This window comes from Armigeres subalbatus, chromosome 2, assembly GCF_024139115.2.
Source record: "Armigeres subalbatus isolate Guangzhou_Male chromosome 2, GZ_Asu_2, whole genome shotgun sequence".
Lineage (NCBI taxonomy): Eukaryota > Metazoa > Arthropoda > Insecta > Diptera > Culicidae > Armigeres > Armigeres subalbatus.
Genome location: NC_085140.1, coordinates 406,766,753 through 406,785,512, shown reverse-complemented (window position 1 = coordinate 406,785,512; position 18,760 = coordinate 406,766,753). Strand labels below are relative to the sequence as shown.

The 18,760-nt window shown below is 39.9% G+C and overlaps 1 protein-coding gene across 2 annotated transcripts in view; it reads left to right on the top strand.

The window, feature by feature from the left end:
• The window catches only part of LOC134213336 (diacylglycerol O-acyltransferase 1), a 42,670-nt gene that overhangs the window by 13,668 nt on the left and 10,242 nt on the right, over window positions 1-18,760 (top strand). The window contains exon 2 of one of the 2 annotated variants that reach the window (XM_062692320.1): window positions 6,530-6,713. The exons of the other annotated variant lie outside the window; for it this stretch is intronic. Within the exon in view, the coding sequence (XP_062548304.1) occupies window positions 6,598-6,713 (116 nt within the window). The 5' untranslated portion in view covers window positions 6,530-6,597. The remainder of the gene's footprint in view (window positions 1-6,529; window positions 6,714-18,760) is intronic. 2 annotated transcript variants of the gene reach the window in all.

Sequence of the window (18,760 nt, the reverse complement as noted above, 5' to 3'; positions counted from 1 at the left end):
ACCGCCGGTTGGGTGTAGTAACAATGAATTTTCGTTCATCCCGCAAAGAGTTATGATTTCTTAAAGGGCGCAACCCAACAAATAATTTAAGCCAAATAAGCTAGTTTTTTAGCTGAAGAAGACAATTTTTGGCGGTATAAGCGCTTTACCCGTCTCCAATGTTTGTTGGGAATTATGTGAAAACACTAAATTGGTCTTGAAAAACGAACGTCAGAACTCCAAAAAATAAAATAAAGTAGAAAGGCAAATATTTTTTCCAACTCAATCACTATATAACCTAAGACAGGATATTCAACATAATAAATATCAATGCAAAAAAATATGGCTTTGTGGGTTTTTAACAAATAACAACTTTAAATCATCCTTACACTCAGAAATTATGCTCTGTTCGTAAAAAACTATTCCAAAACCTACATTTCAATTTAATTTCTGGCTCAATATCATCTGGAGTGTTACTAAGCAGCAAATAGAGCCACTACATGTGAAATAATTAGATCTTATAGATACACTAGCTTTATGTACCCGGCCTTGCATTGCCAGGTTGGTTTTCAGTTTTTTCACAATCAGAAAAAGATAAAACCAATAGGTCATCAGAGTAATTGTGTTAACTTAATGATACTTCATCATTTAATTAAAAGAAGGCTTTTGGAAACATTGACTGATCTTGAAAAAGGGATCGTTGGCTTGAATAGGTTTATTCCGGGCAAACGTCAATTGCTAAAGAAGGCAAACGCCCATTTTAAAGAAGGGATCACACTCACCATTGCCTTATTCCGGGCAAATGCCTACTTTTAAAGAAGCAATCACATCCACCATTCAGAAGGAAACACATTAATCATCGCTTTTCACTGGGCAAGCCATGATTCCGATGAAGGGTAACAATTATCATTGCTATATACCCAGCAAATGCATGCTTTCTATGAAAGATTTGTCTGATCCTGTTCATAATTATTCCAAATGCCCTTCATGTCGAATGACCTTAAGCCAAATAGTGTAATGTTAATGGCCTGCTTCATTCAGGGATATGTCATTTTCAGGGAAATGTATCGGTAAGAATCATTTTTGGGAAATATCATTTTCGTTGAAGTCATTTTTGGGGAAATGTTATTACCGGGAAAATGTTATGTTCGAGGATTTGCTATTTTTGAGAAATTCGGGAAATTTGTTTTTGGATCATTGTGCCTCGAATGAACTAAATAGGAGGGATTTTAAATTAAGTCGTTTTCCAAACAATATCCAACCCCAATAACCTCCCGCATTCCAAAAGTTTCTCCCAGCCTCTCTAGAATAGTTTTGGGCAGAGAATACGTGTGTATAAATTTGATTTGAATTGATCCATGCGATAAAAAGGTATACTAAACTGTTCGTTTAATAAATATACTCTCTCTCTCATTCAGCTATGACACTCCTATCCATGGACTGCAGTCTGATATAATCTTCCTTAAACAGAAAATATGGGTTCCAAATTTGGTGGACACTGGACATCGGTAAATGGGTTCAAAAGTTATGCTGAATTGATCGATAACTAAACAATACCCCTTTCTCACACCATCCCCCTTTTAAAATGATCTACCCTAATGCTCTAAAGTTGTTTCCTTAGGACATACAATATTAGATACAAATTTGGTAGAACTCGGCGAAGGGGTTCAAAACCAGGGCTGGTAGCGATGAATGCCGTTCAAAATAGTGACTTTAGTGACCAACGATGACGAAAAAGTGACCAAATAGTGACTTTCAATTGCAGAAAAAGTGACCAAATAGTGACTTTTGTATGAAGTTGGGTAAAGAGCTACAAGTTGCATTAGCATTGTTACGGTATAATTCGTAAATTGCAAATTAAAGTTTTATTTTTGAAAGCCTTGTCTAGAATGCTATCAGAAATCAAGGAAAAAAATACAAGCAAGAATCCAGTGAGTGACACTCTCATAAGTACCACGGAGTTGGATATTGAGGATGGTATTCGTTGGATCAGCCAGAAGCTAGGAATGTGACCATGGTACCTCAAGTTAAGTAACACACCACGAGAAGGTATCTACCCGGCGTCTCGGGAACGGGTAGTAAGTTACAAGTTGGGTCACAACATTATGTTGATAATTACAACAACATTATTGTATAGAATGATATAAAATAATCTAATAGGTTCTTAGACGATACAATTTTTGGACTAACAAAACTTATAAATCTTGAGGAAGGACCATTTGTTTGAAAAATATAAAGTTATTAAAATAATGAAGAGATTTTAAATGTACGATTTGACCCGTTATTGAACTATGGTTGAATAACAAATTTAAATGAAGCTTCTGAGATTTTGAGCTCGACGTGGCATTCTGAGGAAAATTTTGAAAATCCAATAAAACCATGGTCTCTAGAAATCCATAAATTTTAATAAACTTTAATTTCAAAATGTGTATTTTTTCAATGCTCTTTGCATAAATCTAGCAATGAAGCACGTGAAGTATTACCACTGATTGATAATGGATAGAGCACCACTTGGCGTAAGAACGCTCTCTTTGTGAACTACAGCGTGCTTACCAATCTTCGAGAATAAAATCTGTTGTGTGCTGTGCGTATGATTTTTCTTATGTTAATCTTCATTCTTTGATTATTACTTACTAAATTTTCCGAAAAGATGTACTTTGTTTATTTACTTCGACTATATAAATTTGCAATAGGACAATATTAAACTCCCCGGATAATGTGTTGTAATATCAAATGGAGCGGATCCAATATATACGGAATGCAATTCAATCGCTTTATTTGTTAATACCTTCGTCGGGGGTGACAATGGGTCTGGGTCTGGGGGTGAGAATGGGTCAACGCCCTCCCTGACAGTGTGGAGGTCTGATAACAAAATTGTGTAAAAAGGTGTCCTATAATACAGTTTTCTTGTCCTCAGAAACTTTAAATCTCTTCTACATGCATTCTACATATGTAGTTGGAACAGTGACCCATTCTCACCCCCATTTAACACATTGTCACCCCCGGCGGCGGTAGCATTTTACATCCCACAAATGCGTATGCTTCTTATGTATTGGTGTGTTCATCCAAGTCTCACTCTTCCTTGAAAACGAAACATAATTTATGTGAGCTTTGTCGTTCCAAACTATGATTATTTAATTTTTTTTTGCACAACTATTTTTGCAAATTTCACTATATTGAAATAAAAATAAGTCACGATTGCGTGAGGATGCATGAAATGTTTCTTGTGGAGCTTATTAAGGAAACTCCAATCTTTCCAACACTGACAATTTCATTGCTCTGACGGGTTTGGGACCCAATCGAAAGTTTTATTTTGTGAAACATATTATGCATAGTAAAAAAAGGCAGAAAAAAAGCTTGCAATGAATCGCCTGCTTTGAGCGTGCATACAGTGGCACACTAGGAGTTTACTTTCTGAAATCAGTATAGCGAAAGGCATCTAAGGTTCGATTTCTCGAATTAAGCACCTTAATCGAAAAAATATTTGGTAGGCGTAGTAGCGGACACCATCCTGCATAACCGGTACCAAATAGTTTTTCATGGAAATTTCCTAATTTTGAGAAAACCCGCGTTAGATGCCTTTCGCCATTCAAATTTCTGGCGGTTAACTCATGCTGGCTATTTTGCGCATATACAATAGCGCCTGGATGTGGAAGCGGCGGGTAAAAAATCAGCCACTGTCAATAATTCATTGATATCATGATTAAAGATCAGCTGAAAACGGTTTCTGATTGAATCATGTTTAAAAACGTTTTACTTACCCTCCTCATTGATACCTATATTGATTTTTATCATGGAAATTATTATAATCCAAGAAAAACACGATTATACCCAGTGGCGTCGCGTAACCTCACTTTTTACCTGTGCACTGATCCAAAAAGTGAAAATTTTGATATTTTGGCAGCCCAAATGGAAAAGGAAGTTATCAGATTCGTTTATACTAATCAAAATCTAGTTATTCTAGGCATTTCCGCACACCAATTCCTTAAATTTAAACTCAATGCACAGGTAGATTGAGGTTAGGGAAAAGCCACGTGAACATTTTTCATGCACATTTGCGATTAAACTAACATCTGCATTATGGTGATGTTTTGACAGCCAGCATTGCTTACAACAATATTGTTTCACAAATCCTATGCCAAATTAGTATTACTAATTGAGAGTACAAAAATGAAAAATAATTCGGAAATTAAAGATTTTTTTTTATTTTTGGCCAGGATTTGGCTGAAATACTCCTCAGTGTGACGTTGAGAAACATCAAATATTATAGTCATGTGATAAAACTGAGGCTGTTCACTATCTTGTCATCGGAGGGTATTAACGCTCACCTGCAAACGTGGTTCTGGTTCCAATATTCCTCGTTTCTGTCCTCTATACTCGAGATCAGCTCTTTGCATTTTAACAAATTCCATTCGTGAAGAAAAAGATCATAGTTGACATGAATCGGAAATAACCTCACGATTTTCAAAAACATACTTGGGAATTTTTTTGGTGCATATTTCCCAAATTTAATATATTGCTACCAGATTTACATTTGATTTGGCTTATAATAATAGAAATATAACAAATGATTTTTATTTTGAACTTCTTACAAGGCAATGCAAAAATAGTGACTTTAGTGACCATTTTCGGAAAAATAGTGACTTTAGTGACTTTTGAATGAAAATAGTGACTTTATAGTGACTTGACTCAAAATAGTGACCAAGTCACTAAAAAGTGACTCGCTAGCAGGCCTGCAAAAGGTACACTGAGTTGATTAATAACTTAGCAATACCCCTACCCCTACACCCTCCCCCTTTTCCAAAGAGCATCCCTAACCCCCCTATCGTCATTTCCTAAAGATAAAGAATGTGTGTTCCAAATTTGGTAGAAATCGGCTAAGGGGTTCAAAAGGTACACTGATTTGATCAATAACTTAGCGATACCCCTCCTCCCACACCCTCCCCCTTTTTCCATAAAGCATCCCTAACCCCCCTATCGTCATCTCCTAAAGATAAAGAATGTGTGTTCCAAATTTGGTAGAAATCGGCTAAGGGGTTCAAAAGGTATACTGATTTGATCAATAACTTAGCGATACCCCTCCTCCGACACCCTCCCTCTTTTCCAAAGAGCATCCCCAACCCCCTATCGTCATCTCCTAAAGATAAAGAATGTGTGTTCCAAATTTGGTAGAAATCGGTCAAGGGGTTCAAAAGGTACACTGAGTTGATCAAAAACTTAGCGATACCCCTCCCCCCACACCTCCCCCTTTTTCCAAAAAGCATCCCTAACCCCCCTATCGTCATCTCCTAAAGATAAAAAATGTGTGTTCCAAATTTGGTAGAAATCGGCCAAGGGGTTCAAAAGGTACACTGAGTTGATCAATAACTTAGCGATACCCCTCCCCCCACACCCTCCCCCTTTTTCCAAATAGCATCCCTAACCCCCTATCGTCGTCTCCTTAAGATGAAGAATGTGTGTTCCAAATTTGGTTGAAATCGGTCAATGGGTTCAGAAGTTATGCTGGAACATACATACAAACATACAAACATTGAGTTTTATATATATATATAGATAGATAATCAGAAAAACGTATCATTTGTTGGTGGCAATATACAAGTTGCCACTGCCTTTTAAAGAAACATGACCATAAAGCACTGGATGCCTTCTTGATCACAGACTCTTCAAATAACCTTAAGCAGTATATTACGCTAAACCGCCGTATAGGACCAATATACGGCCATTTAAAAACATGTAAGCAGTAAAGTTCAATAAAGCAATTCAGTTCCAAAACTACTCCCAAATATTGAACCTTATTAGTTTAATAACGGGGTAGTTGAAGAGCGTGCTATCAATAATGGAACAGATACCCTATAACATAGGTAAATTGCATCAGCATCACGTGCGCACTACAAATTAATCACAAATGTTTTATACTTCAACTGGAAGCTAAAACTCATAATCCAAATAAACGTGAATCGGTGTGTCCTCTTTCTTTTGCTATTTATATCACATCAAACAGAAAATCTTATATAGATATAGACACATAAACAAATGACGGAAACGGAGAGTTTCTGAATCTTGGAAATGTTGACTCATTTAGATTCGTTTGTTTCAACCTTTGAACAGTTCATTTCGTATTTCGAGACATTATTGGCAATCAGCACTCAATTTCGGAAGTGATAATGAAACCAAACGGTAGCACTGCTAAAACCAACAACAATGCCGCGCAGAAGATGTTTATCATTATATCCAATCTTATCTAATCTAATCGTGGCGGTTGGTTCCAATTGTGAACAGCATTACTTCGAAGCCAATGACGATGTGACAAATGTTTTTGTCTCTGTGTTCAGTTTTGCAGCCGGCTCAAACACAGAGCAATTTTGACTCGATCATTATCTTATCACAACGCATAAGGCGGGTCTTATCTATGCATTTCGAAATGCCGGTAAAATGCCAGATTAGCGTTCACTCTTAATACCTTGATCCCTTACTTATTATGTATAGCAACAAACAAAACGCAATTATAGATTGTATTGCAGACATTATATGCTAGCTTCATTTCAAACAGAAACGTATACCAAATCGACGCCACAAAAACAACCCAAAGAAGACATCCACCCACGGTTTGCTGTGAGAATGTCCCATGACACAGATGATAGCAAAGTGCGCTACCGGCGGACACAAAGCGTGACAAGAGCCGAAGAAATCACCAAAAAGGAATCGAACCAGCGAAAGTCACAGCCAGACAAACCGTGAGTATGCCCAGTTCCTGTTGTTCGACCAATGTAGTTTTTGAAGCATCGACTGATGCTTTTTCGTCAATCAGATCGCACCCGTATGGTACTGTGGTACAGTCATGTGCATTGTACATTACTTCATATGTAGTCTTTTATTCTTTTACCCAGAGCAGTCGGCAAAATTGGTCAGCTGTCCTGTGTTTATGCATTCCTTTTGGGTATTATGTTTCTCAGCTCATTCTGAGAAGGTACAGCCAGCATGCTATATGTACAAGTTATGCGTTAACAAATGTTCGTTTTAACGAATACCACATCTCTCTGCTTCATCATGATTAGAATGAAAGAATCAACAAAATAGATCTTCCACGCTCATAATCATGATCACCCTGCAAATTACTGGTCTGATTTAATGCCAACTAGGGTATCTGTTGCAGACGATTGGGTATCAATGTTCACTATATCTTTTATTACCATCTATATCTTTTTTTAGTTGCTCCCTTACATTCGCTATTTTTACTCCTAAACTTTGTGATAATTTGTATACACGGTGACGTCATTACATCGTCTATCATTTTTCCACGTGCAGAAAATTAGAAAACAAGAGGAACAGGACTTGTCAAATTTGACATGAAGTGGTCCTGTTTTTATCTAATTTTTATCAAATGTGAAAGAGATAGTTAAGAATCGTGCAATGACCTATAGATCTAATAGCTGGTCGGAGTGACACAGCCGAATAAATGGAATAAAAAATCACCGGCCACGAATTTGAACATTTTCTCCAAGGGTCTATCTCATTTGGAGAATTAAACTGAAATTAAACTTAAAAGTGACATTTCAATAATTATCAAATAACCCTGCTCGCAGAGCAAGATTACTTTTGACAGATATCGAATTATTTTGCATCGATATCTTATTGGAATTGCTGGGCAGCACCAGCCATTCTTATTAGCGGGTTATTTGCTAATTTTCGAACTGTCACTTTTAAGTTTAATTCTCCAAATGAGACAGACCCCAATGTTAAAGTTAATGGTTAATATTCTAAAATTCTGATACTCCAATATAAAATGGTATCCCGTCAATTTTCATAAAACATGGAGAAACTTCCGGAAGAATTCTTCGAAGAATATTCAAAGAAATTCCAGGAATTCCCTGAAGAATTCGCAAAGAAAATTCTGCAGGAATTCCTGAAGGTTTTTGTCGAAGCTCCTGAGTAATTTACGAATTTTTTCGGAAATTACATTAAGAATTGCTTCGGAAATTCGGTTAAGAATAACTTCAGAAATTCCATTGGTAATTCTTTCCGATCAGGTTCTCACTCGGAGATTTCTTCAAGAATTCATTTGGAAGTTGCTCCAGGAACTTCTTTAAAAAAATTCTAGAAAATATTCCAAAATTTCTTTCAGGAATTCCTCCACGTTCTTCAAACGAATGAATCCACCGGATTTAGGTCAGGGGAGCTAGGAGGTCATTCTGCCCTCTTCAAAAAATATTATATGGTCAAATCTGTACGTTAAATGGTCCAATCTTTGCGATCGTGCTGGAAATAATGATCTTCTTAAAATAATTGATGTAAGGAAGTAATATTACCACAAACACCTATATCAAATACACGATCAACTGATATTGTAGTTGCGCACGAAAAAGTAGATATCCAGAAAAGTTGGAAGAACTTGCTCTTGGAATTCGTGCGTGCCAGCCGTTACACTATTAAAAAAACATTTGAATCTGATTAAGACAGAATGAAGGAGTAATTTCCAAATAATTGCTGTGGTTTTTCTATACAAACAGTGCATTGAAAGATTACCGCACGACTGTTGATAATGTTAGGGGATAACGTTCCAAAATGCACCCCTTAAGCTGTTTCGATGTTTTCACCAATATAAACAAGAATAACAAACCATTTCAACGTGTAGATGCAAAATTTACAAAACCAACTACATTTCACAATGATCTCCTATTCAAAACAATAAGGTTTTCATGACTTTCTAACGCATTTAAAAAAATGTTTTAAAAATAGGCCGGGGGCAAAATGCTTGAATGGTGGTGTAAAATTACTCAATTGCATGTAAAATAATGGTGAACGCATGGTTGTTTGTTTTTTCTTAATGGATTGAACTACAATCGTACGGGAGAGGTGTAATAATCGCAAATCGTTAAATGTGAGTGAATATGAAGAAATTTTGTCCATTTTTTCATTTTTTTTTCAAAGGAGCTCAATAATGGATAACTAATTACGAATTGTAATGGTAATATTCGTTCCTAAATGTCCTACAACAGATTTTATGAGTGATCTAATGAGTAAGGCCATTTTGCCCCGGAGGTGCATTATGCACTGTTCTCCCTTCTTCTCTTGTGCGCTAATAAAATGCTAAAACTGTCTTGTGGCATTTTAAAACGTTATTTGATTTAAAAGTTAGTCCAAATTTATTGATCACAGTGTAGTTTCCGTTAGATCAAAATCGATAAACTACTGGATGAATTTCTTTGAGAAATTCCTGAAATAATTGCTGAACTCCTAGGAAATCGAAGGAATTACTTAATCACGATTAGTGAGCCCTGGAGAACATCGATTTATTCCCTGGCGGTCTTGGTTTTTAGTGCTCCGAGTTGCATCCGAAATAAGCGGTCCAGTAGAAAATTCTTAGTTTAATTGTTCAAGCGTAAAATATATTTTTTACGTTGATGAATAATTATTGTTTAAAATTTAAATTTTGTTGAAATAGGCTATGCAAATAGATGTACAGAGCAATACTTCAGAAATGAAGGCATTAATAAAAAACGAAAATAACAACGGTCCTAATTAAAGATCTTTGTGGTGCATATGGGGTCATTCAAAAAGTACGTCACGCTCCGAGCAGCGTTAAAATAATGAAATAATGGAAATCACCAAACAAACAAACGGTGAAAGCTGTCGATTGGGCTGGTTGGGATCGATCAATCAAATATGAATAGACAAGTTGATGTTCTTGATAACAATGTGAAGTTGTTTTCGATGAGATACGCATTCGAAAGCTTTAGCAAAGTCGATAAGCAGTAGTATTGCAAATGTTTTTTTTTATCTAGGATTTGCGCAATATCGACGTGCAGCATCAACAGGGTTGTAGTCGTACTATGGTACAATGTTCCTCAGGGTGCCCAATATATCCAGAATCATTTCGGGATGTCTCTACTTGCAAGACAGCTTAGTGTTCATTAAGCACTTCAATCAAAGCACTTGTGGTAACATTTTAATTGTAGATTTTACCCAGAATTGGAAATGTAATAGCGGATTAAGCAACACTCTGGGTTAAAAACTAGACATCATGAGAAAGTTAAGGCTGTCTTTACATGTCATAAGACGAGTTTAGCCGATGTGCTCAAGGACCGTGGATTCGGCATCGTAGCGCTGCAGGAGGTTTGTTGGAAGGGATCAATAGTGCGAACGTTTAGAAGTAATCATACCAGAGCTGCGGCAACACACATGAGCTGGGAACAGCTTTCATAGTGATGGGCGATATGCAAAGGCGCGTGATCGGGTGGTGGCCGATCAATGAAAGAATGTGCAAGTTGAGGATCAAAGGCCGGTTCTTCAACTTCAGCATAATCAACGTCCATAGCCCACACTCCGGAAGCACTGATGATGATAAGGACGCATTCTACGCGCAGCTGGAACGTGAGTACGACAGCTGCCCAAGCCACGACGTCAAAATCATCATAGGAGACTTGAACGCTCAGGTTGGCCAAGAGGAGGAGTTTAGACCGACTATTGGAAAGTTCAGCGCTCACCGGCTGACGAACGAAAACGGCCTACGACTAATTGATTTCGCCGCCTCCAAGAATATGGCCATTCGCAGCACCTACTTCAAACACAGCCTCCCGTATCGGTACACCTGGAGATCACCACTGCAGACAGAATCACAAATCGACCACGTTCTGATTGATGGACGGCACTTCTCCGACATTATCGACGTCAGGACATATCGTGGCGCTAACATCGACTCTGACCACTATCTGGTGATGGTTAAACTGCGTCCAAAACTATCCGTCATCAACAATGTTCGGTACCGACGACCGCCGCGGTACGACCTAGAGCGACTGAAGCAACCTGATGTCGCCACTGCATACGCGCAGCATCTCGAGGCAGCGTTGCCGGAAGAGGGTGAGCTCGATGGGGCCCTCTTGAGGACTGCTGGAATACAGTCAAAGCAGCCATTAACGACGCAGCGGAGAACAACGTCGGGTATATGGGTCGAAGTCGACGGAACGATTGGTTCGACGAAGAGTGCAGACAGATTCTGGAGGAGAAGGACGCAGCGCGGGCGGTCGCGCTGCAGCAAGGTACCCGGCAGAACGTGGAACGTTATAGACGGAAGCGGAGACAGCAGACCCGCCTTTTTCAGGAGAAGAAACGCCGCCTGGAAGAAGCGGAGTGCGAGGAGATGGAACAGCTGTGCCGTTCTCAAGATACACGCAAGTTCTATCAGAAGCTCAACGCATCCCGCAAAGGCTTCGTGCCGCGAGCCGAAATGTGCCGGGATAAGGATGGGAGCATCTTGACGGACGAACGTGTGGTGATCGAAAGGTGGAAGCAGCACTACGAGGAACATCTGAATGGCGCTGAGAGTACAGGCAGTGAAAGTCAAGGCAGCGGAGGAGATGACAACGTCAGTTCAGCGGACGATGGAAGCCAACCAGCCCCCACCTTGAGGGAAGTTAAGGATGCCATTCAACAGCTAAAGACCAATAAAGCAGCTGGTAAGGATGGTATCGGAGCTGAGCTCATCAAGATGGGCCCGGAAAAGCTGGCCACTTGCCTGCACAAACTGATAGTCAGAATCTGGGAAACCGAACAGCTACCGGAGGAGTGGAAGGAAGGGGTTATATGCCCCATCTACAAGAAAGGCGACAAACTGGAGTGTGAGAACTTTCGAGCGATCACCATCCTTAATGCCGCCTACAAAGTGATATCCCAGATCACCTTCCGTCGTCTGTCACCATTAGTGAACGAGTTCGTGGGAAGTTATCAAGCCGGCTTCGTTGACGGCCGCTCGACAACGGACCAGATCTTTACTGTACGGCAAATCCTTCAAAAATGCCGTGAATACCAGGTCCCAACGCACCATCTGTTCGTTGATTTCAAGGCGGCATACGACAGTATAGACCGCGTAGAGCTATGGAAAATTATGGACGAGAACAGCTTCCCTGCGAAGCTTACCAGACTGATCAAAGCAACGGTGGATGGTGTGCAAAACCGTGTGAAGATTTCGGGCGAACACTCCAGTTCGTTCGAATCGCACTTGGGACTAAGATAAGGTGATGGACTTTCGTGCCTGTTGTTCAACATTGCGCTAGAAGGTGTCATGCGGAGAGCCGGGTGTAACAGCCGGGGTACGATTTTCAATAGATCCAGTCAATTTATTTGCTTCGCGGATGACATGGACATTGTCGGCCGAACATTTGCAAAGGTGGCAGAACTGTACACCCGCCTGAAACGTGAAGCAACAAAAGTTGGACTGGTGGTGAATGCGTCAAAGACAAAGTACATGCTTGTGGGCGGAACCGAGCGCGACAGGGCCCGCCTGGGAAGCAGTGTTACGATAGACGGGGATACCTTCGAGGTGGTCGAGGAATTCGTCTACCTCGGATCCTTGTTAACGGCTGACAACAACGTTAGTCGTGAAATACGAAGGCGCATCATCAGTGGAAGTCGGGCCTACTACGGGCTCCAGAAGAAACTGCGGTCGAAAAAGATTCGCCACCGCACCAAATGTGTCATGTACAAGGCGTTAATAAGACCGGTTGTCCTCTACGGACATGAAACATGGACAATGCTCGAGGAGGACTTGCAAGCACTCGGAGTATTCGAGAGACGGGTGCTTAGGACCATCTTTGGCGGTGTGCAAGAAGACGGTGTGTGGCGGCGAAGAATGAACCATGAGCTCGCCCAACTCTACGGCGAACCCAGTATCCAGAAGGTAGCTAAAGCCGGAAGGGTACGATGGGCAGGACATGTTGCAAGAATGCCGGACAGCAACCCTGCAAAGATGGTGTTCGCTTCCGATCCGGCAGGTACGAGACGGCGTGGAGCGCAGCGAGCGAGATGGGCAGACCAGGTGCAGAACGACTTGGCGAGCGTGGGGCGTATCCGAGGATGGAGAGATGCGGCCTCGAACCGTGTATTGTGGCGTCAAATTGTTGATTCAGTGTTATCTGTTTAGATGTTAACTAAATAAATGAAAAAATGAAAAAGACGAGTTTAGTACTATTCCATTTAATTCCACCACGATGTAAACGTTGTGAACGAGCTTGGTGGTCATATGGCTACCACTTCTGCCTCATACGCAGGAGGTCGTGGGTTCCCAGGCCCGTTCAATTCCTCCTACTTTGTATCTTTCCATATATCGCTAGAACTGGAAATGGGCTTTCATATCGTTTCCATCTTCTATCCCTTTACCTACAACTTGATTAGTTCTAGCAGGTAGCTGTTAGAATTCAAAATGAGCGAAAAAGCACATTAGAATATAACTGCCGTAATCTGAAAAAGTGACGTATGTGCCATTTTACAACATACATGATTTCCATTTTTCTGTTAAAGAGTACGATGAGTACTACTCGTTTTAACACAATTTTTGGAAAATGGCGTATACGGCACTTTGCCAGATTACGGCAGATAACTACCCTTTCATTACTATCACATTGGCAACCCGTTAACCAAGATGAACCTCTGCCATAGAACCTAACTCCTAGATTTCAATAAAATTCCGCATGAAATCGTGGCGAGTGCAGAGATGTTCTCGGCTTGCAGTGGACGAGCGATTGCATCATCAATTCCTTCAGAATACTAGAGCTCTCGGATTGTGCACATTGAGGTTGGAGAGTAAATACCATGCTTCCATCCATTGGTTCCAAAGCTGAGGCTAGGGCTGCGAGCACGCTTGCCAATTCGGTGATGATTAGCATTGGTCCGTTGCTCGGCAGGGACCCAGCCTGGAATACTGCTGCAGCTGCCGAGAAGACGAAGCAAATGTCCGGTAGGAGGCGGATGGGTTGTCGCTGGAGTCAATTCCAATCTCCACCCTGCCTGTGGCTTTAGAGCCGTCCGTGTACGTTGATCGGTATCAGTACACGATACGCTGGTTGAAGAGGCTCTGCGCTTGCTGCTTGTTAGAAGCTTTACGTAATTGTGTCTTCAGCTACATATCGAGTTTCGGGGGTTTGGACGACCAGTCCCTTGGGCCAAGGCGGTGGAGATCGGCGATTTTTGGTAGCTGCTGTTGACTGTCGGAAGCCCTGATTGGCCCTGTCGAGGAGGTAGCAGGGGCCGTTGGCGGCTTTAGTTTTCCCCAAGTAGCCTATGGTTTTGGAGCTGAGGGCTACGGTCACTTTGTAGCGGAAGAACTCCGGATTTAGCGCACGCGATGTCAGCAGGTGTAGATCTGGGAGCTGCGGACTCGATCGAATCCAATTTTCAAGATATTTTGCTTGAAACTCGCAAATTTCCTCTCGGTGTTCAATGTACACGTTACGATTTTCTCAAATTGAATTATCATTGTGTTTATCTTTATAAACTTAATTACAAAGATTTCGTCAATTTACTGCATCGCATAAATGAACGTGTCGAATATTAAATTAATTCATACCCTCCACTTATTTTAAATCCGTCGATATATTTAAAATGACGCCAGAAAATTGAAATTTGTTTGAAATGAGCTATATTTAGTATGAGTTGATTTATACGTGTACTCTCTCGGCTGCGCTCAAAATGCACAAAACCTCTCTCGATGCGATGGATACTTTTTGACAGCTTACTTTGGAGATTCTTTGACACTCGTTTTGACTCTATCCGCAGCTCCCAGGTGTGGATGGGAGGTGTCCCATTATGTATGCATTCTGGTTTTGTGGGATCTTTAGTTTTGGCAACCGACCCGGCAACGAAATAGCAAAGTCCCTATTTTGGAAACTCGGTAACTGGAATGTCAAGAACCAAAAATGCGCATGGATGAGCGAGCTCTCTGGCTAGTGAATTGCAGATGGTTGGAGTAAAATTGGCCGTTATCCAGGTGACCTAGATCCGGTGAACGTGAAGTCAGAGCCAGGGATCCCACGACCAACACTGAATTCAAATGTAACATCTATCACTGCGGCGGCGAAAAAACAGAGCATGGTGTTGGTTTCGTAGTGATGGAAAAACAGATTAAGTGAGTAATGAAGAAACCCATTACCTAACGGATCTGTGTGTTGAGGACGCACCGGCAAAGGATAAATCCGACGACTTGAAGGATACGTTCTATGAATGCCTTGATAAAGAGTGCCCAAAGCACGACGTGAACATTTTTATCGGAGACGCTAACACTCAGGTCGGAAGAGAGGACCTTTTCCGTCCCCTTTCACTCCGCTACCAACGATAACGGCCTACGACTGGTAAATTTCGCTGCTGCCAGAGGGATGGCCATCAGTAGCACCTACTTTGCACGAAAGAATATCCGAAAAAAAACCTAGAAACACGTAAATGATGGAACTTGCAATGCAACAGAGATAGACCATGTTCTGGTGGATAAGCGGCGTTTCTCGGATGTTATCGATGTGCGGACATTTATAGGTCTGAACATTGACTCTACACTATTTCGTTGTCAGTAAATTTCGACCACTGTTGTCGAATGGATCGAACGTTACAATATCCAGTCCAGCGATTGTTGGTGGAAAGAATATTGGCAGAATACCCCCAGAAACTCAACGAACGGATAAGTGCAACGATAGCAACAACATCAACGATCTGTGGAATTCGATCCGTGTATCGTTGAGCACAACATTTGTCCACTCGTTAAGAAAGGGCAAATAATGGAGTGCGTCAATTACCGAGGAATGAGCTCTTCCTTATTAAGCGTACAAAATTACGCCCGGAAATCTGTTCAACAGATTGAGACCGCTTGAAGAGCCCTTCGTCGTCGAATACCAGACAGATTTTCGCTAGGGTCGATCAACGACGGATCAAATGTTTACCCTGAGACAAATCTCCGATAAATTCCGTGAGTACAACTTGCAAACACATCTTCTGTTTATTGCTTCCAAAGCAGATTCAGTGAAACGAAATGAATTATAGAAAATTATGCTAGAATATGGTTTTCGGGCGAAGCAGAAACGGCTGATTCGCGTAACGTTGGATGGATCAAAATCAAGCGTAAGGGGCGCGGATGAATGGTGGAGAAGAATGCAGCGTGGGCGAGATTTCTGCAACATCGCCCGAGGGCAAACGAGGCACGGATTCATGGGCGAACGCTCTACTACGAATCAAGTGTTCGCTATACGCCAGATATTGCAGAAATGTCGCGAATACAACGTGCCCACACATCATTTATTCATCGACTTCAAAGCCACATATACAATACAATCGATCGAGACCAGCTATGGCAGCCAATGCACGAACAACTAGATGTCTTATATCATCCTCGATCTCGATAACCTCCCTATCTCGATATGTTCTGGTCATATTTTCCTCAGGATTCTCTCTCCTTGTATCGATATATTCAAATTTTTAGGCTACTAGACCATCTTTGGACAATAGCAAACACATGAAAAACAAGAGATGGCATTTGTTTTGTTGTCGTTTTCCATAGCAACGAGCTTTTTTTTCATCTAGGACTCATTTAAATTTTCCTTCTATTCATCGATCTCTTCTGTAAATGTAAATGAAAATTTAGATGTGTTGGGCTCGGTGTTGATAAACTATACAACACTGTAGACTACAGTGGGCAGGACACGTTCTGAAACATTCTCAATTTGTCCTGGAAAACAGGTCACGGCACAACGTCAATCAAATGAAGCGCAGATTAAGTTCATTTTAGATGATTCTTTTTTCAAATCTGCCTTACCACATATTTTTCAATTATTAGATTCTTTTCGAAACATTAAGAATCATTCACAGTCTTTTTGAATAATTTTGAATATTTCAAAATCAAAAAAACGAAGACATGAAAAAATATCTAAAAATGCGAAAAATTTTCCCGAGGTGTAAAGTAACCTTAAACCAGACTATAAAATAAACAGGATCACTTGTCATAAGACGAGTTTGTACAATCCCATTTAATTCCACCACTTGATTGTACCTTGACAGATACGTATTTCGACCTTACTGTTGAGGTCAAAATACGTATATGTCAAGGTACAATCAAGTGGTGGAATTAAATGGGATTGTACAAACTCGTCTTATGACAAGTGAAGACATTCCACTAAAAAGCTCAAAATAATTTTCTTAATAACCAGGATTTTTTTAGTGTCTTTATTCCAGGCATGTTTGGTAGAACAGTATTATCATAAAAAAATGAACATTGCTTAAATTTAAACTTCGTGAAAAAATAACTTCTAAACTTTCATTTTCTGGGCATTTAAAAAAAAATCTACCGAGGGGTCCCGAACAACTTTTACCATAATACCACGAGTCACTCGTAAGTTGAGTCTTTCATTCATTTTTAATCATTCTTCATGAATCAGAGGCAATAAATGAATATTCTTCTTATTCTTTTATTTTAATTTCAAAGGCTCAGATGTGGACGGAGCCGAAAGTTTTAAATTCAATATTTGGCTAGCAAACATTACCGCTTCGCAATAATTAAACTCACTGCTGTGAAATCTCTCCCAGATCAATATTTTTTTGTTTTGTTACACTTTTCGGATTTAAATGTAAATTAGAAAAATTCGTAGAGATTTATCCAGATATATGAGAGTTTACAAATTAATTGTTTGAGCTCGAAAAACGATGGAATTCCGACATTCAAGACAAAGGATTTTTAAAAACCTTACAGTTTTTTTATCACATTTCCAAGGATGATATTATCAAACCATTTTTACCTAACTGTGAGCTGAGCATGCTAAAGGCTTGACTAAATGACTAAATGTTGTTGAAAGTGATTGCCAATAGCAATAATGCGACTATAAAATGAAAAGTAAACCAAATTTTTAATTGTTTATGAATTTCTGGTGAAAATAATCGTTTCTAATGAGTATTTCTTCAAGCTTACGCATTGCAATATCATAGAAAATTGACGTGTTAATATTTGTTGAAAAAATGTGGTGAAAACTAAGCTGCTGTTTAAAAGAGCCACATCATTTGTAGTGAAATGATTTTTTTTTTTTGATTGAATCACTCGTTCTCATTAGCTACGCATCGCAGCGATATGACTTCTAAGACAAAATACAGCAATTTTTCTTGATTTTTATACTTCTATTTCCAGCCACGCATATAAGGCCTATGAAATCTACACCCAGATATTTTTTTGGATTGAATTTGTCGGGAAGTAGCAGCTACACATTCATTTTAGTAATGCACGGTATTCAATCTTAAGCGGGTATCATATAAAAATTGTAAAAAATTGAGGAGTGCATTCACATTTTGATTTGCTTAATTGATTGCTTAATTACAAAAACTTGCACGCTGGCAAGCATTCCCATCGAACAAGTTACCATTGCTTTACAATGATCGTCATCAAATATTTTTGGTTGGGACCTGAAATGATGAGACAAGTTATCATTAATGACTTGGTAGATTGTCATTCAATTTTAACGTCATGCTGCAACGGCAAGCGTATTTGGTGCAGTTGGTAGGGCGTTCGGCTGATAATCAAAGAGTCATGAATCGAATCGCACAGAAACTGAACAAAAATTTTGTTTGTCAACTTTTTGAAGAATCTTCTTGATATGGAACAGTAGTACTGTATTAAGTTAGTTATGGAAAATACTAAACTACAAATATTTTACTCTTCTAAGAGACGCAGACAAATACACGAAGGAGCAGAAAATAACGCATCGTTCAGCATAAAAAAAAATAATCTGAAACTTGCCTGCTCAGGGATTAAGGATCTCGGGATCGTTTTATGCGGACTTGTCTCTCAATTCCGTAGCTGAGGACTGTCATATCAAGCAGGAGTACAATACTAGTTACCTTACCCAATGGTGTTTCACAAAGTGGTGCTCGTAGCTGTTGGTAATACGAAAAACATTGAAATCTAAAGGGGGGGTGGGGGTTCCTAGAAAGGCGAGGCCTGATGGTCCCTTTGTGGACCCGACAAAGCGGAAAAATAGCAAAAGTG